Raw genomic sequence first — 24537 nt, 5'->3', positions numbered from 1 at the left:
TGATGCTATTGTAAATGAAATTATTTTCTTAACTTCCTTTTCAGATTGTTCATTGTGAGCATATAGAAACACAACTGATGTTTGTGTGTTGATTTTGTGTCCTACGATTTTGCTAGTGAATGGTATTTTTTAGTTCTAAGAGGGTTGTGGTTTTTCATGGACTCTTTAGGATTTTGTACATGTAAGATCATGTTGCCTGTGAACAGAGATAATTTGACTTCTTCCTTTCGAATTTGGATGTCTTTATTTCTTTTTCTTGCCTAATTGCTCTGGCTAGGACTTCCAGTACTTTGTTGAATAGAAGTGGCAAAAGCAGGTATCCTTATCTTATTCTTGAAATTAGAGGAAAAGCTTTCAGTCTTTCACCTTTGAGTATGATGCTACCTGTGGGCCTTTCATATTTGACCTTTATTATGTTGAGGTAATTTCCCTCTATTCCCTGTTTGTTGAGTGCTTTTATCATGAAAGAGTGTTGCATTTTGTCAAATGCTTTTTGTACGTCCATCGAGATGATCATTTTTTCCTTCTTTCTGTTAATGTGACGTATTACGTGGATTAATTTTCATATGTTGAACCATCAAGTCTGCATTCCAAGAATAAATCCCACTTGGTCATAGTGTATGATCCTTTTACTGTGCTGTTGCATTCGGTTTCCTCCTGTTTGGTTGAGGACTGTGGCGTCAGTGTTCACAAGAGATACTGGTCTGTGGTTGTCCTGTCGTGTCCTTGTCTGGGTTTGGGATCAAGGTAATGCTGTCCTCTCACTTCACCTGTTGAGTCTCAGCTTCTTCATCTCTAAGATGGAGATAACAATAGAGTCCCTGTTTAGGGCCGTCATGCAGATTAAATGATAAAAATGCACACAAAATGCTTCAGCAGGGCCCAGTTCACAGGAAGCCCTCAAAATATGTTAGAGGAGGATAAGGATAATAATAAAAATAATAATAAATAAATAACAGTTCATCTCATAGTGGGACAGCTCAGTAGGCTGGGGCTTATAGACTCAGTCTGTATTAGCAGCAGGGCGTCTGTCCAGGAGCAGCACTTAGCAATTTTCCAAGTAAAGGGAGCGAGTGATATTATAGGGCCGAACTAGGAAGCTGTCTCCTGGCCTAACATGTGGTAGAGGCTCACCCAAATTTGTGGAGTCATTGAAAACTTCCTGCTTGCTTTGATGTCTTAATAATGGCCTGACAGTTTTTGAGGAACTGACCGCAGTGAAGCCTGGCAAGAGACAAACAAAATGTCACAGACAGAATTTCTCTCATTCATGGGTTATCGAAGGTTCAAAGGACACAAAGATCAATGGCAATGGTGATGAAGATGATGTGGGTGACATTTTCCAAAGAACTAATGTGTTTTCATTTTTTTAATACTTTATTTTTTTGAACAGTTTTAGGTTTACAGGAATTTTAGCAGAGAATACAGAGAGTTCCCATATAGCCACCCCTCCAATACACACAGTTTCCCCTATTATTAACCTCATGCATTAGTGCGGTACATTCGTTACAACTGGTGAACCAATATTGATATGCTATTATTAACTAAGTCCATAGTTTACATTAGGGTTCACTCTTTGCGTTGTACGTTCTTTCGTTTTGACAAATGTATAGTGACAAGTATCCACCATTACAGTATCATAAAAAATATTTTCACTGCCCTGAAATCCCCTGTGCCCCTCGTCTTCATCCTGAGCCCCAGAGCCCCTGTGCCCCTGGCAAGCACTGATCTTTTACTCTCCTTATAGTTTTACTTTTTCCAGAATTTCATACAGTTTGAATCATACGGTATGTAACCTTTTCAGACTAGGTTCTTTCACTAAGCAATATGCATTTAAGATTCCTCCATGTCTTTTTTGTTATTTGATAACTCATTTATTTTTATCAGTAATATTTCATTGTATGGATGTACCACAATTTGTTTATCCATTTACCTTTTAAAGGACATCTTGGTTGCTTCCAGTTTTGGGCAATTATGAATAAAGATGCTGTAGGCATGTATCCAAAATAAATGAGTCTTCATGGATATAGAGAATAGACTGTGGTTGCCAAGGGGGAGGGGGTTGAGGGAGAGATGGCGTGGGAGGTTGAGGTTAGCAGATGTGAGCTGTTACATACAGGATGGATAAACAACAAGGTCCTACTGTAGAGCACAGGGAACTATATTCAATATCCTGTTATAAACCATAATGGAAAAGAATATTTAAAAAAGAATGTATATATATGTATAACTGAATCACTTTGATGTACAGCAGAAATTAATACAACATTGTAAATCGACTACATTTCAATAAAATAAATAAATAAACAAAATAAATGAGTCTTAAAAGTCAACAATAAGAAACCAAACAACCCAACGTAAAAAAGGGCAAAAGAGCTGAACAGACACCTCACCAAAGAAAATCTACAGATGTCAAATAAGCATATGAAAAGATATTAAACATCATATATCATTAAGGAATTTCAAATAAACATGAAATATCTCTTCATTTATTTAGACTACTTTGATTTCTTTCATCAACATTTTGTAGTTTTCTTCATATACCTCTTCATATACCTAAGTATTTTGTTAGATTTATTCCTAAGTACTTCATTTTTTTTTTGGTGCTAATGTAAATGGTGTTGTGTTTTTAATTTCAAATTCCACTTGTTCATTGTTGGTATATAGGAAAGCAATTGACTTTTGTATATTAATCATGTATCCTGCAACCTGGCTATAATTGCTCATTAGTTCCAGGAGGGCTTTCTGTCGGTTCTTTGGGATTTTCTGCATAGACAATCATGCCATCTGCAAAATGCGCAAAAGATCTGAACAAACACCTCACCAAAGAAGATTTTTTTTGCTTCCCAATCTCTCTTTTATTCTCTTTTCTTGCCTTGTTACATTAGCTAGCACATACAGTACAATGTTGAAAATGAGTAGTGAAAGGGGACATCTTCACCTTATTCCTGATCTTAATTGGAAAGTTTCTAGTTTCTCACCATTAAATATGATGTTAGCTTTAGGGTTTTTATAGATGTACTTTATCAGGTTGAGGAAGTTCCCCTCCATCCCTAATTTGCCAAGAGTTGTTGTGGTGGTTTGGTGGTTTGTTAGTTTATCATGCATGGGTGTTTAATTTTGTCAAATTCTCTTTTTGCATCTACTGTTAGGATAATGCGATTTCTCTTCTCTACGCTGTTGATATGATGGATTACATTAATTGATTTCCAAATGTTGAACCAGCCTTGCATACCTGGAATAAATCCCACTTGACTGTGGTGTAGAACTCTTTTTATACATCACTGGATTCAATTTGCTAATATTTTGTTGAAGATTTTGCATCTATGTTCATGAGAGGTATTGGTCTGCAATTTTCCTGTTTTGTAATATCTTTATCTGGTTTTGCTATTAGAATAAGTTTGGCCTCACAGAATGAGCTGGGAAGTATTCTCTCCTCCTCTATTTTCTGGAAGAGATTATTGAGAACTGGTATCATTCTTTCCTTAATGTTTGATAGAATTGACCAGTGAACCCATCCAGGCCTGGTGCTTTCCATTTTGGAAGGTTATTCATTATTGATTCAAATTCTTTACTAGATATGAGTCTATTCAGAGTATTTATTTCTCCTTGTGTGAGTTTCAGTAGATTGTGTCTTTCAAGGAAATGGTCCACTTCATTAACTTATAAAATCTGTGGGCATAGAATTATTCATAATATTCCTTTATTATCCCTTCAGTGTCCATGAGATCAGTAGTGATGCCATCACTTTCATTTCTGATTTTACTAATTTGTATCTTCTCTGTTTTTTTCTTGGTTATCCTGCTAGAGGTTTGTCAATTTTATTGATGTTTACAAAAAAAAAAAAAAACAGCTCTTTATTTTGCTGACTTTTCTCTCTTGTTTTCCTGCTTTTTATTTCATTCATTGCTTCTTGTCTTGTGCTTGTGGTAGGCTTATATTGCTCTTCTTTCTCTAGTTTCATAAGGTGGAAGCTTAGATCTTTTCAAATGTATGCCTTCAATGCCATAAACTTCCCTCCAAGCACTGCTTTCACTGCATCTTGCAAATTTTCATAGGTTGTATTTTCATTTTCATTTAGCTCAAGATAAATTTTTATTTCCCATGAGACTTCCTCCTTGACCCATCTGTTATTTAGAGGTGTGTTGTTTAATCTCCAAATATTTGGGTATTTTCCAGCTGTCTTTCTGGTATTGGTTTCTAGCCTAATTCCATTGTGTTCTGAAAACGTACTTTGCATAATTTCCATTCTTTTACATTTGTTGAGGTATATTTCGTGGCCTGAAATGTGGTCTGCTTGGTGAATGTTCCATGGGAGTTTGAGAAGGATGTGTGTTTTGTTGCTGTGGGATGAAGCTGTGTGGTTGCCAGTTAGATCCAGATGATGGTAGTGCTGTTCAGTTCAACTTCATTCTTACTAATTTTCTGCCTGGTGGGTCTGCCCGTCACTGACAGAGGGCTGTTGAGGTCTCCAGCTACCATGATGGATTCACCTGCTTCTCCTTGCAGTCCTATCAGTTTTTGCCTTCCATACGTTGATGCTCTATTGTTGGGTACATACAATGAAGGACTGTTATGTCTGCTTGGAGAATCCACCCCTTTATCACTATGTATCGCCTCTCTTTATCCCTGCTAACATTCCTTCCTCTGAAGTTGGCTCTGCCTGAAATTAATAGAGCTACTCCTGCTTTCTTCTTGTGTTTCAGTATTTTAAGTGCCAAAGTGTTTGGTAGGAATTTGAAAAGTGGGTAAAGGCACAGTCATTTGAATCAGGCAAACCTGGGAACAAGCCAAGCGAGTCAAAGTGGCTGACTGTGGGCACACTTAATCGTTCTAAGCCTCAGTTTCCTCATCTAAAAAATGAGTAACTATCGGACCTACTGTATAGCACAGGGAACTATATTCAATATCTTGCAGTAACCTGTGATGGAAAAGAATCTGAAAAAGAATAGATATTATATATATGTATAAGTGAATTACTTTGCTGTACACCTGAAACTAACACAACATTGTAAATCAACTAGACTTCAATAAAAAATTAAATTTCTTTGAAATGAGGAAGTATCCCTTTGAATTATTGTGAAGATGAAACGGGATAATGCAGTAAAGCACTTAGCAAATTTCCTGGCATTTGTGTAATTACACATAATGTGTCATTAATATATTCTACTAATATATGCAGTTATATTATTATCTATTCATATACTTTAAGCTATTATTAATAAAAGCTATTGGTTATAATTATACTGTGGGACGTTAGTATAGATTTCTAAGTCCAAGTACTCTCTATGAAAGTTGGATGAGGCAGTCTGAGAAGAGTGACTTAGAAAATAATTGCAAAGTCTCAGGCTGGAGCGGATGGCTCATAGGCAGTGTCCTGAGAAGACAGAAGACTTCGCACGTGCCCTGCAGCCCATAGTCCAGGGCGCCGGCGCCAGGGGAGATGTGATATTTCCTCGTTGGTGCCGAGGTTTGCTCATTCTTCTTATTAAAGTGGTTACACAGGAGGTTTCTGACGCCACTGACAATTCACTGTCTGGGGTCTCTCTCTTTTGTGGGAAATGGGGTCACACCAGGGCCCCTATTGAAAAATAGATCATCTTTGGTTAGATAAATTCTGATTAGCTTTAAGAAGCAACAGTAATAATTAATCACATGGGAGAAACCTTCATTATACACCAAGGCTTTTAAAAGGTAGTTATAAAACTATGTTTTGTGGTGTGAGCTCAATTGTGTTTAAACTTTTTAAAAAGATTGTAAGCATAGAGAAAAGACTGGAAGGATGTGAACCACCGTGTTCTCGGTGCCTGCCTCTGGGGGACGGGAGTCTAAGTGATTTTAATGTCTTCTTTGTGTTTTTCTCTAGTTCTCATTTTCTGCATTATTACAAAAAACATGTTATTTTAAAAATGAATAGAACAAACAACAATTATTACAAAACCTCCCCTGAACTTTAACACTTGCAGTAAATGGACAGTTGTCACTTGCCAACTGACCTTTCTGGTTTGTGTTGGGCCATTTCTGCTGTCTTGCCACTCGGGACAACCAAAAGGATCCTTGCATGGGATCAGAGAACTATCAAGTGGCCAATTCCTGGCCAATTCCCCCCGAGTTCCCTCTTGCCTCTGTGTTGCCTGACGCCCTACTCCAAAACTGGGCATCTAGTCTGGGTCTGCTGTCAGGGTCTGGGGACCCTCCACTCACTAGCTGTGTGGCCTTAGGCAAGTCACTTAACCTCTCTGACCCTCAGCATCCTCCTCTTAAAATGAGGATTGCAGTGACTGTCCAGCCAGATGAAGTGGTTAGCACATTGGGGCCCCCAGTGTCAGTGGCACTAGTTATTCCTTGTTATTCCTGTTATTGCTGGCTCTGACTGTCCCCCTTCTGCATTTCAGTCTGCAGACGTCGACAACCATCACGCACTCATTGAATATAATGAGGCCGAAAGCAGCTTTGTTCTCCACGACTTCAATTCCTGCAACGGCACGTTCGTCAATGAGTGCCACATTCAGAACGTGGCTGTGAAGCTCCTACCCGGAGACATCCTGAGGTTTGGGTCCAGAGGGCTGACCTACGAACTGGTCATCGAAAACCCAGCCTCGGTGAGTCCAGGCCCCTGCGGGGGTGGGGTGGGGTGGGGTGCAGAGGTGCCGTGTTGTGTCACCTTCCGTGCAGCCTAGGGCTCGGGTACGGCCACAGGTGGAGTTCGTCTGGAGCGCGTCACTCTTGCTTTCGAGATTCTGCGAAGTTCAGCCCCATCGCGTGGGTGCCCGGGGAGAGCGAGTCCTCGCGCCCTCTTCTGGGCATTTCGTGGAATTACATGCAAGGGTTGCCTAGCGACCAGCCCGGAGCGAGAGCGTTTTCCTGAAAAGTGAAGCTTGGCGAGGGGAGGTGGAAAGCAAGTGTGTGCTTTTGAAGATGCAGAGATGGATGTTTCCTTTTTAGGCAGATCAGTGCTCTGCAACTTCCTAGCTTTGTGACCTCGGCCAGGCTTCTCTGTATGCCTGGGTCTGGGTCTTCTCAGCGGTGCAAGGCGTTGAGAGAGTATCTATGTATAAAAAGTCAAAGTCTCTGGCCAGAGTAGACGCTCAAGGCCTGCCAGCTGTTATCACACCGGATCAGAAATGTTCCCGGGATCAGGACCTAAAGTATGGCCCCAGGTTAAGCTGAACGTAAGCCAAAATTCACCCAGCAAAGCTCAGTCACAAGAAGTATCTGGTTCAGTAGGGAGGCAGGATGGGGGCTGGTTAGCAACACAGTCCTGGGTCAGAACCCCAGCTCTGCCACTGGCCTACACGGTGCTCTCTTGCACAAGCCATTGGACCCCTCGGAACCTCGGTATCCTCATCTACAAAATGGGGCCAACGACAGCAATGACCTGGCAGGCTTATCTCGAGGGCTAAATGAGATGGTTATCATTGTAAAACTCCCAGAATAATGCCCATTCGTGGTGAGCACACAATTAATACCTGTCGTGTGTGTCCCACAGAGATAGTGTGTTAACCTCACTCGCCAGCACCAAGAACACTGCATGGACTGAGACCTCCGAGGCTTAAAGTCCTTTCTGGGACGAGGCTGGGTATAAATAAATAAAGTTTAGAGAATCTAGACAGAATCCTGGGTGTGGGCCCCCTAGGCAGCCCTAAATACTCACTCAGAGAAGATGAGCACCGTCCCTCAGGCTGCAGGGCCCGTGACACCGCATCCACCACGTTTGGCTTTGAAAATCTGGGGCAGTTTTCTTCTGCTGCTTCTCAGCCCCCTTTTCCTCCTTGGACCAACATTAAAGTGTGCTCACTTGTGGGATGCACTGGGATCCACTGGCCTCCCTGAGGAGGGGCTCCTGACCCAGAAGGTGTTGACCTGATCAGGGGTTCTCAACATGGGTTCTAAGGATCCCCCTCGTCAGAAGCACGTGGGGAGCAGACCAACAGTGCAGATCTGGGCTTCACCCCAGGCCTGAGGACTCATACTTAGGATTCCCAGATGAAATACAGGACACCCAGTTAAATCTGAATTTCAGATAAGCAACAAATAATTGTTATGTACAGGTGTGGCCCAACTATTGCAAGGAACCACTTATGGTAAAAAAATTATTTGGTGTTTATCTGAAATTCAGATTTAACGGACACCCTATAGTTTATTATATATTGATTTATTCATTTCTTTATTTATGCGAAATCTGGCAACCATACACATCCTCCCTGGGAGTAGGGCCTGGGAATATGCATTCTCACAAGCTCCCTGATGATTCTGATGCACCGCCAATAGGAGGGAAACCGAAATTTAGAATCATTTGTATGGAACACTTACAGAATTTTTTAGGGATCAAAGAAAAGGGGATTTCACACTCCCAAGCCTGAAAATCCAAGTTCATGAAGTTTGATTCAATGTGCCCCAACATGTCTGATTCCAAGAATTTTTCAGGAATGTTCAGTCAAATTACAGGTTCCCAGGCCCCCTCCCTGGGAAATTCTGACGTTGTGGCTTGCCCGTGGGGAGAAGAAGAGGGGGAGCAGCAAACAATATCTGCATTTTTTTCTTCTTTTTTCCTACACAGATATTTATTGAAATATTATTTATAGGGGCATAAAATTTGAAACCTAAATTTCCATCCAAAGGGGGCATTGTTTAATAAATTATATTGTTTAATATATTCTAAGGAGTTTAATATATTCTAAGGAGTTCGTTATATATGGAATACTCTTCTGCCTTTTTAAAACACAGCTTTATTAAGATATAATTGACATGCAATAAACAGCACATGTTTAAAGTCTGTAAGTGGATGGGCTTTTACATATGGGTACACCTGTGAAGCCATAGCCACAATCAAGACAGTGAACAGCTCCTTCATCCTCCAAAGTTTCCTCCGGATCACAGCATGTGTTTGTTTGCTTGCTTGCTCTTAACAGCTTCACTGAAGTACAATTTACATAACAGAAACTTCACCCATTTGAAGTGTCCAATTCAATCAATTTGAATATATTGATGGAGTTGTGCAGCCGTCACCACAACCTGCTCTCAGAACATTTTCCTCCATTTCTATCACCCCAAACCTTGGAGAAACCTTGGAGGTATTTCATTTTGGGGTTTGTTTTTAACTTTTAATTTTCAAAATTATGGTAAAATACACATAAAATTTACCATCTTAACCATGTTTCAGTGTACAGTTCACAGTGGCATTAAATCTATTCACACTGTTGTGCAGCCATCACCCCCATCCATCTTCAGAACTTTGTTCATCTTCCCAAACTGAAACTCTATGCCCATCACATCAAACCCCCTGCTTCCTTCCTCCCCTCCCACCATGCTTTCTGTGTCTGTGAATTGGACTATTCTAGGTTCCGCATATAAATGGAATCTTACATTGTTTGTCCTTTTGTGACCATCTTATTTCACTTAGTATGATATCCTCATGGTTCATTCCAGTTGAATATTTCATTGTATGGATTCACCACATTTTGTTTACCTGTTCATCCATCCATGGCCACTTGGGTTGCTTCCACCTTTTGGTCATTTTGAGTAAGTTTGTTATGCACACGGGTGTACATCTATGGAATGGGGACTTTATTTTACAAGGTGCTTCTTATATAATTGTGGGAAAAAGTGATGACGACCTCTAACCTTGAGTAGATAAGACGGAAGAAGATGTTTTGTAAGAAGAGAAACCAGGAGAGCAGCAGGAGGAATCACTGACGTGAACAGCACTGTGCTAAGCAATTCACCTGCTCTCCCTTATTTCACGTTCATAGCAACCTATGAGATGGGTTCTCCCATGATCCCCATTTTACAGAAAAGGAATCCGAAACTCAGAGAGGTTAAGTAATTTCCCCAGGGCCACACAGCTAGTCAGTGCAAATTAAACACTATCCCCACTTGCGGAAAAAGGAGGGGAGAAAACCATTTAGTCTGATGCTAGCTGGAGCAGTAGCCTTGACTGGTTTTCACACCGAGGAAAGCATACTCTCACGGTCACTCGAATATACACGGATTTTTTCAATTCTTATTCCTACACGCACTTGCACCTTGTTTCATTCCTCGGTTGACTGCAGGCAACTGCACAAGTGTTCCCCTGGCCTGTGCCCAGGGCACTTTGCAGGACTCTCCACAGCCCCATCTTCTCAAAAGTGCTCTCTGTCGGGGCGTCCCCAGCTTGAGAAGCTTCCATCCATGATGCTCATACTCATGGAGGGGTCCTTTGCAGCATCTGTGTGAGGGCGGCCTGTGGACTGACTGACACCTTCCTACAAATTCCACTTCCTGATGACCCCAACCTGCTGGCTGTTTAAAAGAAGAGAAAGGAAGAGGGGAAAAAGGGGGAGGTATTGAAGAGCATCTCTCATCAAATATTTTGAAGCCCAGTTTTTCTAAAAAATTCGTGGCCGTCTTGCTTCCGGCCTATTCTTGTTTCCAATTGATTTTGGGGTCCCTGGTGAGGGCGCTGTGTTTCCTCCTTGGATGGAGTTTCCACGGAGGACTGCCCTGATATCATACAGATTCAGTATGATGAGAACTGTTCTTCTCCCGACAAAGAGTTCCCAAATGAAAGCATTTATTTCAGGCTTTGTGGTGACCCTAACCAATAGAGGGGGGTGTGACGGCATTTTATTGGGGGAGGCGGGGGAGGTGCGGGCGGTTAGGAATCCAGATGTGTTTGCAGATGTCTCAGTGGTTAGAGCACGTGCCCTGAGGTCAGGCTGACTCCAGCGCCATCCCAGCCCTGCTCTTGACCGGCTTTTATACTGGACATGCCCAAATCATCTACCTCTCAGGGCCTCGGTCCCCACTCCTGTAACAATAGTTCCTACCACCTTGAGTGACTGTGGTATTAAGTGGGCAAAGTGCGTAAATTGCTTAGTCCAGCGTCTGGCACCTAATAAGCACATGATAACCCTCAGCTTTAGAGTCAAGCAAACCAGCATGGAGCAGCCAAGATGCCTCCTTTGTAAGTGTCCTTATGGACAGGGAAACCTCCCAAGACCTGCCCCCGCTAGCAGATAAATACATTTGCAGATAAATTACCCATAGAATAACATACAAGATGGAAAAATATAAAGAAAAACTCTTGTTTGACAAAGTGCATTGGCAGCCAGGTTGTGCGCAGGACCATCCTTTTTTTTTTTTTTTTTTGTGGTCGCGGGCCTCTCACTGTTGTGGCCTCTCCCGTTGCAGAGCACAGGCTCCGGACGTGCAGGCTCAGCGGCCATGGCTCACAGGCCCAGCCGCTCTGCGGCATGTGGGATCTTCCCGGACCGGGGCCCAAACCCGTGTCCCCTGCATCAGCAGGTGGACTCTCAACCACTGCGCCACCAGGGAAGCCCCCAGGACCATACTGTGTAAATTATAGCTCTCTCATCAAAGTATAACCTAGGGCTGCCATATTGCACAACTCCAGGGTCACCATTCACAACGTAGTCCATGTGGATGGCGCCCACTGAAACTGTGCAGGACATAACCCGCAGGGCCATCTGCAATGCCCTGAAGCAACCGTTGATTAATCCCATAGAGTCTTGGCACCAGGCGTGGGAAATTGAAGTCCCAGAGTCAGGTGTGCCGCCGTGTTGTGGGTTTTGTTGGTTGTTGCCTTTACTCGTGCTTTCTGAGCTCTGGGAAAGGAGGTGTGGAAACAAGCTGTGCTAGTCACAGTGGCGCCGTTCTTACAAGGCAGCTGAGTAAGGAAACCCACGTCACCCATATGTATCCATCATGTCTTTCTCTGTTCTGAAATACGGCAAAACTGATGGAAATGGCCAGAATGAAAAAGGAAGCCAGGCGCCACAAATGACGTGCCGAGTTGTTCCATGAGGGGGTTGACAGCTCCTTGTCGGCAGCCCCATCCCCATGACTGCCTGTGTCTGGCCTTCCCTGTAGCCTGCTCTGCCCTGTTCCCATTCCAGCCAGACTCTCTCACGTGGCTCCTGGATACTGTCTTCTGTCCCTGCAATGTCATGACGTCCTGTCTTGCGAGAAGAGCGCCCTCTGTCGGCCAATATTCCTTGCTGCTTTAATGGGGAAGCTCTGCAGAACACAATCCAGAAAGCAAGGGCTTTGGAGTTGGATGGACCCAAGTTGAAATGCCAGCTGCAACTGACTTTACCTTTCTGAGCTTCCATTTCCAATTTCTGCCAAGGAGCTACTCATTAATCCCAGGTCCCCTTTCCCCCTTCAGTTGTTTTTATAGAGGTCCCTGGGACCACCCCTATCATGGCATAAACTGAGGCTCAGAGAGTTTCAGTGACTTCCCCAAGGTTAGGCATCAGTCATATAGATCCAGAGCCAGGATTAAAAGCCAGCTCTCCTGAGTCCCTTGGAGGCTTTTCCTAATAGCACGAAGCATCGTGGGGCTGTGAGAGCCCAGGCAGGTCCTTCACTGCCCAGCGGTTAAGGAAGGTCTTGGAATTCCCAGTCCAACCTGCAATTTCACACGCTGACAGGGGATGATTCATTATGTGGGTAAAAATGAAAGCCACTGATAATAGAAGAAAATGCATTTTCAGTTATCTGGCTTCCTTGCTTGTTTGGCTCCACTAACTTTTTTTTTGGCTACACCAATGCAGGATCTTAGTTCCTCAACCGGGGATCAAACCTGCACCCCCTGCATTGGAAGCGTGGAGTCTTAACCACTGGACGGCCAGGGAAGTCCCTGGCTCCACTAACTTTTTTTCTTTAATTATTTTATTTATTTTATTTATTTATTTTTGGCTGTGTTGGGTCTTCATTGATGCGCGCGGTCTTTCTCTAGTTGCGGCGAGCGGGGGCTACCCTTCATTGCAGTGCGCGGGTTTCTCATTGCGGTGGCCTCTCTTGTTGCGGAGCATGGGCTCTAGTTGCATGCGCTTCAGTAGTTGTGGCATGCGGGCTCAGTTGTTGTGGCTCGCGGGCTCTAGAGCACAGGCTCAGTAGTTGTGGCCCATGGGCTTAGTTGCTCCGCGGCATGTGGGATCTTCCTGGACCAGGGCTCGAATCCCTGTCCCCTGCATTGGCAGGCGGATTCTTAACCACTGCGTCCCCAGGGAAGTCCATCCACTAACTCTTTACCAGGGATATTGCTGCCGTTCCTGGACAAATTCAGTTGCCCCCTTTCTTCTTCTTTTTTGACGATGGTGATCATACCTGATGGCTAATGTTTTATGCTCATTTATTATGGATCAGGACGTGTTCCCAGCATTTCACGTGCACTATCTCACCCACTTCTCACAGACTAAGAAATGGCTGTTAGTATCCCTATGTCTTACAGACAAGGCACAGAAATGACACACTCGTCAGGGTCCCAGAGAAGGAGCAGAGCCGGGAGCCGGACCAGAGTCTGTGTGACGCCGGATCCCAAGGTCTTAACCCGAGGTCGGCACGTTATGGCCCAGGGCCAATGCGGGCCATCGCCTGCTTTTGTAAAGTTTCCTGGGAACACAGCCGTCCCATTCATTTCAGTATTGCCTGTGTTGTCGGCTACAACGGCAGAGTAAGCTGGGCAGATCCTATGGCCCACAGGGCTGGAAATGCTTACTGTCTGGCTCTACAGAAAACGTTTGCCAGCCTCTGCTTGTAACATTATGCAGTACTGCCTCTTTCATTTGACTTGGTTTCTAAAAGAAGAACTTAAAATAGCAGGGGGAGCTGGGGAGAAAGAACTCACTCAGATTGAGCCTTACTGTGTGCCAGGAAATGTGGTGGTTAATTGCTTAAGTTTACTGAGGAATAAGAAGAAACAGACAAGCTGGAAAACTAAACTTTGAACAGTCTTTTCAATACCTCTTTAAAAAAGAGCTGGAAATATGTGGTTCTAAATATACATACACATATATATGCATTTGCAAATATAGTAATAATATAATTACATTGACATGGATCTGATAAATATACTAGACATTAACATATTATATATACAACAGATGCATATTACAAATTTTGCCTGTTTCTTCAACTGGAAAGTTTTCTTTTAAAACTGTGGACTGTTGGGAATTCCCTGGTGGTCCAGTGGTTAGGACTCAGTGCTCTCACTGCTGAGGGCCTGGGTTCAATTTCTGGTCAGGTAACTAAGATCCCACAAGTGCACGGCGAGGCCAAAAAACGAAATAAATAAAACTATGGAATGTCTTCCCTGAGTCACTTTTGAAGCAGAAATTTGGGATTTGTAGTCTGAAGCCTGCTGTAGCTAGAGAACTATTTATCTATCAAAGTTTCTCTAAGCAGCGTTTTACTACTTGTCTTATGATTGATTCCTTGGTCTTAAATCATTCTTCTCTGGAGATGCTGCTTTACTTTTATAAGTTTAAAGGTAAATTTGGTGCATGATGACAGTTTGGTGGGTTTTATTTGAGCATGTCATAACCTTTAAAACAACTTTCACTCTGAGTACATAGTGATGCTTATGCTAAAGTCTCAATAAGCATACTGTCCAGGAAATTTGATTGTTTGCAAGTGTCAGAAAACCAACTAAAACTAGCCTAGGCAAAAAAAAAAAAAAAAAAAAAGCTCATGGAACTGAAAAGGCCAAAAGCTGCAGCTTAGGCCCAGCTGGATCCAGGCGCCCAAATCATGGTCAGGAATCTGACTCTTTCTTCCCTGTTAGCTTCCCAATCTCAGACAGACTCTTGCCTCACCTGTAGGAAAGTAGCCACCAGCAGCCCCAGCATCCTACAAAGTAGCCGTTCCAGGGAAAGAGCCAGCATCTTCATTGACAGTGGCTTGGATCACGTGGCTTCCCCTGAACCAATCACTGAGGCCAGGGGCAAGGAATGCTCTGATTGGCCAGGCCTGGGTTATGGTCTCACCCCTGGGGTGGAAGGGTCAGAATTCTATGGACTCAGGATTGTCAGGGAAAGGGTGTCTTCCCTGCAAAAAAATTAAGGTGCCCATCCAAAAGATGGAAGAAATGGATGCGGGGGAGGCAAAAACAAAGAAGATGTCCATGACATTAGGAAGCATTCCTATTGCCTAAGTGGAGCCTTCCGAACGGGATTTGCCACTAGGGATGTGGGGGGAGGAAAATGACGAATAATCCACTTTTCCATTGGAAAAGTCCAAGGCCAGTCTCCAAGGAAGCAGAGTTGCTCATTTCTCTCCTGTGGTGAACAGGTGTGATGAGAAGCTCAGAGTCGGGGCCTTAGTTGTCCATCCCCAAGAAGGGTGGCATTTCCATGTTCCTGGGACCTCTGAATAGGGCCCGTTCTTGAGGAGGATGTGGCTTTACTGTACCGGGGGTTGAGGAGCCAGCAACGGAGTGAATGACCAGAGAGCATGGTGCCCTTCAGAACAAAACCTGTTTCTTGTCAAGCTTTGTCATCTCCTACGTGACCTTATAGGATTTCCTCTACCCTGTGCTCTTACAGGTCCTGTGGGGACTTACTGATGTGATGAGAACTCCTGAGGCTGGGTGTTTTATATTAAAGGCGATTTCCCAAGACCAGTGAAGTGGAGGGCACGGGGCAGCAGACAGCCTCAGGCTCGGCCTCTGCAGCAGAAACTCACACAAAACGACCCCTGAGGCTGTGTTGTCACCAGATGTCTACAGGCGATGCAGATGACATCGGGGGAGGTGGAGACGGGAGCGCGGGCTGAACCCTTAGCATCCTGCTGAGACAGAACCCGGACCCGGCCAGGAACCGGGCCGCGTCCTGCTTCCTCTGGCAGACCACACCCTTTGTTACCAAATCAGAACCACGTTGCTCCTTCTCTGAACTTAGTTGATGATCATTCATTCATTCATTCATTCATTCCGTCTCTCTATCTGGCAAGACCGAATTGAAGCAGGCCAAGTCTAGGGGTAGCAAAAGCTATTTGCAAAAATCCGGCTGTTTTCTCATTAGATTCTATTTCCCATTTTGTGGACTGACCAGGAAGCTGATTAGAACTTGAAAGGAAAGGAAAAACCATAAGATTGAAGATTTACAAGAAAATGGGAAAATTAGATGGGCCAGATCTCCTTTAACACAGCTGGGAAAACCCCAAACGAATGGCTTTTCTGAACAGCTCAAAGGGACTTAATTCTTTTAAGTTCCAAAACCTAAAAATAATGTATAACTTGGCGGTTCTGTGTTCTAAATGTATAACCCTGATTTCTCACACTGAAACCCCGTACATGATTTACCCTTTTCTTGGGGACATAGAATTATTACCCGTCTCTGAGTTACGGTGACATCCCGGGACTTGTTGAGATAAAGGCCATTTGTCCTGGCACCATGTAGCCCCCTCTCCTGGCTTCTGAGTTCTACTGGCCATGTTTTCTAGTCTCCATTCTGTCTTTCCAGGTCCATGGCTCCTCCATGCTGCGGTCAGTGTGCCTGCTCGCCACCATCACCCCTACCCCCCAGGCCCTTCCATACTGTGGGAATTAAGCTCCACATCTATGTATGTTAAATTCTTCTGTAAGGAAGCCGGTCTCTTCTCCCTCCTTTATGTATTTACTCACTAATGTATCTATGTCAGTATGGACCCATGTATACTGATTTTACACTTTGAATTATAATCCAATACTCATTAACTATTACTTCGCTCAAATTCTTCCAGCCTTGGCCACTGGGAGCTCTTTCAGGTTGGTTGCTGTGTCCTTGAGCATCTCCCCACCTTTTCATTTTGGGCACTTCCTTACTCTCTGCTGTTACAAGATGTGCCAGGCTTATCATGTATTTTCCCCATCCCAACCCCAGAATCAAAGTGCTTTTTATTTACACTATATTTGCCAACTGTTCAGCTCAGTCAGCGAACACCTACCATGAGTAGCAGGCACTCTGCTGGGTGCCAGCACAGCCAGCGATTGGCTGGTAAATATTTAATGACCAGCTCTCTGGGAAAAGTAAAGTACATGGATGCATAGCATAAGGTTTACTGATATAAAGAATGTGTAGCACAGTCTTTCCATGTAACAAAATATACAGTACTCTTTCTTGTAAATTCTATATAGCCAGCTGAGTCTCACAGAATGCTTTCATTGACTTTAGGTGAACTCTTGTATCCATAGCCAATTTCTCATTGCAGTTGACGAATGAGAGAGTTCCCAACCTGAGCACTCGTGGGTATTTTTGGATATTTTGGATTTATGAATAATACAAGTGAAAAAAGAAAGACGTTAGAACTTTACATGTTCATCAGTGACATGAGTGACTTTGTTGCTGCATCAGATAATAATTTTCAAATACTCGAAGAACGTTTCCTCAATTTTTTTTTCTATTCATATCATAATGGCTAAGACACAACATGCTTTTGTATAATCTGCATTGTTAACATTTTCTCCATTACCATCTTAAGTCTAGGCAATCAACAAAACAAACAAACAAACAAAATCAAACTCTACAGGAACCACCATTATTAAACCTATTTATAAAATTTTTAAAAATCAAGCCCTGATTTATAGCATTTCCTGATTTCTATGGTGTAATACGCCCTCCATGGTCAATTTCAAGCTCCCAATGACACATCCCTGAATACAGAGATGGAAAGAGAGGTGTGGTAACACATCACTGTGTAGCATTTCCAACAGACACATATAGTAGAGTGAAATAACCTCAAGAGCATAGGTAATAATAAAATAGAGTAAAATAATTAGGAAGGGGTGAGTTTTAAGTTTGTATCACCTTTGTTTCTGATATAATTTAATTGTAAATTTATGTAAGTTAATTCTTATTAATGGCTGTGTTTCTCAACCAGTTGGCAAAATTCCTGGACATTTAACAATCGGTTCTCGTGGGCGGGTACCAGCTGACCCCAGGACTCCTCTGGTACAGCAGTAAACATACCACAGGTCTTCCCGGATGGAGGCTGGGGTCCTCTGAGCTGCTTCCAGGGCGTGGCATGTACCAGATGAATAACACTTCCATAAAACAGTTGTCAGTGTTCCTAGAAAATCCCATTTCTAAGTAGCCCATGTGATGTCTTGTGGTTTTTCACACCATCTAATGTTCATTTCCTTTTTTTAACTCGGAAAATATCCTATCATTCACTAACCAATCATCTAAGATCCGTTTGTGAGTATGAAAAGTAGGTAATAAATCATGACTTCAAGTAACCTAGAAGTCCTAAGAGCACAGGTATTGGAGTCAAATTGTGTCACCACTTCCTGGCTGTGAGACCTTGGGCAAGTCATTTAACCTCTCTGAGCTTCAGTTTCTTAATCCACACAATGAGGTGTAAAATGCCTCCTGCAAGATTATTCTGGAGATCAGATGAGATGACATGCATTAAGTGCCCAGCACAGTCTGTGGCACATCTGTGGCTTCTCTACACAGTGGCTCATAGTCGTTGTATTGTCCACAATTACTTACAAATGGCAGAGCACATAACAAGCTCTCCAAGGGCAAGGTCTAAGTTTCCACCTTCTCTGCAGGCTCCAGGGCTTCCTGGCAGAATTCATGTGTACTGTAGGCACTCGATGTGCAAACTACTTCGAATTTTTTTTAGGGTCTCCCGTTCAACTTATACTCTTTACAGGGTTAGAAGCAGATATTGGAGAAATAACACAAAGAACAAGTAGATGATTTGAAAGAAAATGGATAGTGACTTCTTGAGTAAATCATTGACCCGTGTTTTTTAAAGCTAATATAAATTCAGCCGTGGATGTGGTCGTGGTTACTCCAGGTGGTTGACAACCTGCTATTTTAAAGGTAGTATGGAAAAGAAATCAGGAGTATCACATATGCTATCTCAAAAACAAAACAAAAAAACCAACCATGGCAACATACCATATGGTCAGAGAACAGACACAAAGAAAGAGAAAAGGCATTAGTGTGTATTTTTAAACTAAAGTTTCTAAAAACAGACTTGGGAACTTCCCCGGTGACACAGTGGATAAGAACCCACCTGCCAATGCAGGGGACACGGGTTCGAGCCCTGGTCCGGGAAGATCCCACATGTTGCAGAGTAACTAAGCCCGTGCACCACAACTACTGAGCCTGCGCTCTAGAGCCCACGAGCCACAACTACTGAGCCCATGTGCCCCAGCTACTGCAGCCCATGTGCCTAGAGCCCACACTCCGAAACAAGAGAAGCCACTGCAAGGAGAAGCCCATGCACCACAACGAGGAGTAGCCCCTGCTCGCTGCAACTAAAGAAAGCCTGCACGTAGCAACGAAAACCCAACACCGCCAAAAATAAATAAAATTAAATCTAAACTAAAAAAATAATAAAAACAGACTTGTTGATAACTGACATTGACCCCATGCTTCCTGTACAGCCCAGAGCTGGCTTTTAAATGTGAGTCTTTTTCTTATGTTTGCTTTTCTCCCTGCCTGTTTCACTGTAGTTACCATCAGCAATTTCTGAGAAAACCTTGACCTTCCCTGTGATAGAGCAAGCCGGCAAACTAGAGAAAACCCACTTTAACCATCCAACTAAAGCTACCCTCAACCAACACGCTTCAGAGAAAAAAAAAAACACTTTATTTTTTAATTTTTAAACCTGAAGAGCTTGGAGTCTCTGCTGCATTTACACATCTTTGGCTCCTTCCCCATAGGGGCCCTATCGTTCGGGCTCTGTGTGCTGCAAGCGACAGAAACCAGCTCTAGCCGGCCTCAGGGATGGAGCACTTCAGGGTAGCACCCCAGCCAAGGCTCAAAACCAGCTTCCTTATTTTCCCCACCATGTTCACAGCAGCATAGTTACAATAGCCAAGAGGTAGAAACCATCCAAATGTCCGTGACGCTTAATGGATAAACAAAATACACTCTAAACTGTATGATGGAATATTGTTTAGCCTTAAAAATGAAGGAAATTCTGACATGGATGAACCTTGAGGACATTATGCTAAGTGAAATATGCCAGTCACAAAAAGACAAGTACCATATGATTTCACTTATTTGAGGTACTTGGTACTTAGAGTAGTCCAATTCATAGAGACAGAATGTTGGTCACCACGGGCTGGGTGGCGGAGGGAATGGGGAGTTGTTGTCTAATGGTTAATAGAGTTTACGTTTTGCAAGACAAAAAAGTTCTGGAGATCCATCTCACAGAAATGTGAAAATACTTAACACCACTGAACTATTTACTTTAAAATGGCTAAGATGATAAATTTTATGTTGCAGGTTATTTACCACAATTTGAAAAATAAATAAACAGCTTCCCTCTCTCCATGTCTGGGCTCCACTCCCTCATGCTGGCTGCATTCTGATGTCCCACCAGGTCACTCCAGATCCTGGTGTCCAGCCAAGTCTTCTTGGTTCTCCTTGGCTCTGATTGGATCACTTGTCCCACCACTGAACCAATCAGTATGTCCAGGGAGTGTGACTGGTTGATTGCTTAGCCCCACCCACAGCAATAGGCGGACAGATTGGGAGGGAGATTCCTGGAATTTCCAGAAGAGCCAGGTGGGTTGCGGCCTGTCCACTACGGCAGTGGATCAATTGAGGCATGAGATATGACCACTCCCTTCAGCACCCTGGCAGTTAGTGAGCAGTGAGGCACATCTACCTGAGCATCCCAGCACAAAAGGGAATTCCTCCACGCTACCCGTGGTCTCTAGATTTGTTTTCTATCAGGCGGGGGTAAAACATATTCAAATTTCCCCCTTCCCACCTTCAGCCCTTTCATTCGATAAATCTTTATTAAATCGATGAGGAAAGGTTGTAGGAATGATTGAGGCAAGACAGCCCCAGAGGAGAGGACGGGAAGGGATAGGATGGATGGAGAAGTGAGTGCAAGGCAGGAGCAGGACACCCCAGCTTCTGAAAGGAGAGAAAGGAAGAAAGCTTAGGTGGAGACCGAGGTGCCCACAGTGGAGAGAAATTCGGATATTCATATAAGGTAACAGAGTTCTGGAACACTGCCAAGTCCGTTCCTGAAACAGGTTTCAACGGGGCCAGTGTCATCATAAATGCTGGGCCAGGTGTCACCAGGCAATTGGAGTTTGATTTTCCCAAACAGTGTTCTCCCTGACTCCAAAAAAGTCTTCAGGGGAATTCACCGGATTCTTGACTTGGCTGGGAAAGACTGTAGCTAAAAGACTGGTTTGGGAACCTGAGTGAGTGGAGAACCTTCCTCTTGAATACAATCCAGCTGGAGCTATAGGAAGTTCTGTCTGCCAGTGCTCCTATTTCGGAAGCATTCTGTCCTGTTTCTCATTACGTGTCTGCAGTCTGCAGAAAGAGAAACGTGACCTCCACAGGCGGCAAACCTTTGAACTTAGCTTCTTCCTTGAAAAGTGTGTTTTTTTCTGCCAAGAGACTGGGGGCGGGGCAGAGAAGGGGGAGAGAGACAGAGAGGGAAAGAGCTTTCCAGAACCCCAGTCCCACCACCCTCTCCACCACCACCTGAGCTTGGTGAAGTCCTTAACCTCTCCAAGCCTCATTTGTAAGCTAGGAATAAGGAGAGCTCCTCCCCTTCAGGGCTATCGCAAGAAATCGGTGAGTAATTACAGTAAATGGTAGCATTCACGATGTCACGGTTTAACCACTAGGCTCGGGGAGGGACGGCCACAACAGCATTAACCAAGACAAAGCCAGGTGTCAGCACCTCTCAGCATTTGCTTCTCCCGGTATAGATGGATTTTGATGTGCTCTCTAATGAAAGTAGCTACAGACATCTTCCACTTGATCAGATGAAAAAAGGTTCCCTCGATAGATATTTATGGAGCGTCTGGCAAGAATCAGATGTGGCAGATGTTGAGGATCACAGGCTAATGAGCCAGTTGTGGTGCGAGCCAGTTGGAGTGCCTGCCACCCCAGAGCTCTCGGCTTCGGGGAAGAGGTGGAATGGGAGTGCCAGGGAGATACACAGTGTGGATGTGTGTGTCCTGGAGAGCTGGGCTTGAATCTCGGAGATGTGTTCATTCATTCTTTCAACCAGTATTTAAGGACCTACTGTGTATGAGCCAAGGGTTTATTCTAGGAGCTGAGGATATGGTGCTGAGCAAGGTAGACAAAAAGCTGTCAGCCTCTCAGAGCTCAGAGGTGGCGTTGTACCAGCTCAGACGCTCACTGCCAAATCTGTGATCCTGGGAAAGTCACTAGGTCTTGCTCAGCCTCGGGCTCGTCACAGAGCATCAGGGGTATTAAATGAGGTAATGCATGTGAATCTCTTGACTGGGTGCCTGGCACGAAGGCTGCACCCAATAAATGGTGGTGCGATAGTGTGCAAGGTGACCCATGGTGGGGACCAAAATCCCAAATTTGGGGAGTCTGGGAGGGCTTCCTGGGAGAAGTGACTTATACGCCGAAATCTAGGGCAGCAATTATGTCGCCGGGACAGAAAGGTGAAGACCACGCCAGCTGCTCGTAACCTCCCCTGACCCTCTTGTCTGCCCCTGCAGGTCTCCTTCCCATGGGTGAGGGGCCCAGCACCTTGGCCAAGGCCACAGCCACCTTGGGCCACCCAGCAACTGAACCAGTCACCCTCACCACCACAGACCCCCTTCTACCCGGGCATCTGGACAGCGCCAGTGCAGAGGAGCTGGTCGCAGGGGTCCCCCGAGCCCCCCATGGTCCCACCAGCCTCCCTCAGGCAGCCCATGAGTGCCAGCAAGAAGATGTTCTCCTTCAAGGTGGACAGAGCCGCCCACAGCGTTCCCATCATCAGGCGAGGTACTCATGGGCGCTTCCTTGGCGGCTTAGGGGAGGGGCTTTTGCTAGGAGGATGGGTCTCAGTTTCTGCTTTCCCCCTTTTTTTAAAATTTTTATTGAGGTGCAGTTGATTTACGGTGTTGTGTTAGTTTCAGGTATGCAGCACACTGAATCTGTTCAACATATACATGTATCCACTCTTTTTTAGCTTCTTTTCCCATATAGACCATTACAGAGTATTGAGGAGAGTTCCCTGTGCTATCCAGTAGGTCCTTCTTAGTTATCTCTTTTATGTATAGTATTGTGTATGTCAATCCCTCTCTTCCAATTTATCCCTCCCCCCTCTTATTCCCGGTAACCATAAGTTTATTTTCTACATCTGTAACTCTATCTCTGTTTTGTAGATAAGTTCATTTGTACCTTTTTTTTAGATTCCACATATAAGCAATATGGTATGATATTTGTCTTCCTCTGGCTTTTGCTTATGTTCTCTGGTTCTGAAGTAGAACATAATCAAATGTGAAAAAATTGGGATAAGCAGAAAGTTAGAAAACAGTAAAAGATAAGCTGTCACCCTTATCACCAGAATTCTCCCTGTTAACTTTTTGGTACAAACTCCTCCAAGTCTGTGCTCTGCCCATCTGCACACGTCAGTACCTCTGTGGTGAGTGAGTGTGTGTGTGTGTGTGTGTGTGTGTGTGTGTTTGTATGTATATATGAATATATATGAATGTGTATCAGAATCTAAATTTATATACTTCGACTCAGATGTACAGACTTATTGGTGACTGAAATCCCTCTTGCCTTAAGAGGTTTTTAAATATTTTATTACCATTTTACAGGTAAGAGGAGACTGAGGCTTATGGAGAAAATTACTTCTCCAGAGGTTATGTATTCAATCTAATCTAATCTAACGCTTTTCAGTCAAATTTAAGGCTGGTTATCTCAGTGACTGTCACTCACAGCCTGGTCACTTTGGGGACACACAGCCATCAGGGTTTCCTTCTCCCCCCTCCCCCCGAGAAGGCTTCATGGCATTTGGGCAGGAGACTTCCTGTCTGTCACCATCCTCTCGGCCTTGCCAGCCTTACTGGCAGAGTAGCTGGCTCGACTTAGTCCCTGGCATGATTTGCAGGTTTCTTCTGTGGCCACTGGTGTGAAGGTCCCATTCTCTGTTTTCTGCGTCCCAGCCCCAGACCCCTCAGAATCCCCAGGTCTCTCGATGCCTCCACACCCTTCCCTGGTCTCACTCAGGACCACTCACCTAGTCACTTCCCTCAGCCATTCAAATAATAGTTATTATTCTGAAATATACAGACTAAGGGGCAAATGAAAGGTATCTCTGCAGTTTACATAATCATCATCATCATCTAAGGAATGCTCATGTACCTACGACCCAAGTTAAGAAATTACTGAGCCATTTCCCCCCAGCATTTTAATGTGAAAACTTTCAAACATACAGCAAAGCAAAAAGAATTTTACAGAGACACCTCTCCTCCTAATTCTACCGCTAACACTTTGCTGTACTCTTTATTACATTTCTGTCTACCCATCCTTCTTGTCCTGCATTAATCCATCTTATTTTTTGGATGCATTTCAAAATAAATAGCACACGTCTGTAGTCCTCCCCCTAAATGCTTTAGCACATATACCATTAACTAGAATTCAACATTTTTGTCTCCTTCATGTAAAATGAACAAACAATGTGTATTAGTTATCATGATTGCATAACGAATTCTCCCCAAACGTAGCAGCCTAAAGTAAAAATCAAACATGTGTTATCATCTATACGGTTTCTGTGGGTCAGGAATTTGGCAGCAGCTTAGCAGGACGGCTGTGGCTCAGGGTCCCTCGTAAGGCTGCAGTCATCTGAAGGCTTGACCTGGGCCGGAGAATCCACTTCAAAGACGACGTGCTCACATGGCTGTCAGCAGGGGGCCCTGGTTCCTCACCACATGGACCTCCCCAGAGAGTGGCTCGAGCGTTCTCAGGACACGGCAGCTGCTCCTCCTGAGCAAGTGATCCTGGAGGACAAGATGGAAATGGCAACATC

At 44.0% G+C, this 24537-nt stretch overlaps 1 protein-coding gene and 1 pseudogene across 2 annotated transcripts in view; one reads left to right on the top strand and one right to left on the bottom strand.

Moving 5' to 3' along the window:
• LOC308620770 (centrosomal protein of 78 kDa-like) overlaps nt 1-24537 on the bottom strand; it is a 1829729-nt pseudogene that overhangs the window by 776260 nt on the left and 1028932 nt on the right. The window lies entirely within an intron of this gene.
• The window catches only part of LOC308620097 (forkhead-associated domain-containing protein 1-like), a gene marked incomplete at its 3' end in the record, with an annotated part of 105821 nt that overhangs the window by 12956 nt on the left and 68328 nt on the right, over nt 1-24537 (top strand). The window contains 2 exon segments of the mRNA XM_081239426.1: nt 6396-6602; nt 22235-22505. Of these exon segments, the coding sequence (XP_081095552.1) occupies nt 6396-6602; nt 22235-22505 (478 nt within the window).

Source organism: Mesoplodon bidens (genome assembly GCF_964165515.1).
Source record: "Mesoplodon bidens genome assembly, chromosome: 7".
NCBI lineage: Eukaryota > Metazoa > Chordata > Mammalia > Artiodactyla > Ziphiidae > Mesoplodon > Mesoplodon bidens.
Note: the sequence above shows the minus strand (reverse complement) of the source record. Positions and strands in the feature narration are given on the sequence as shown.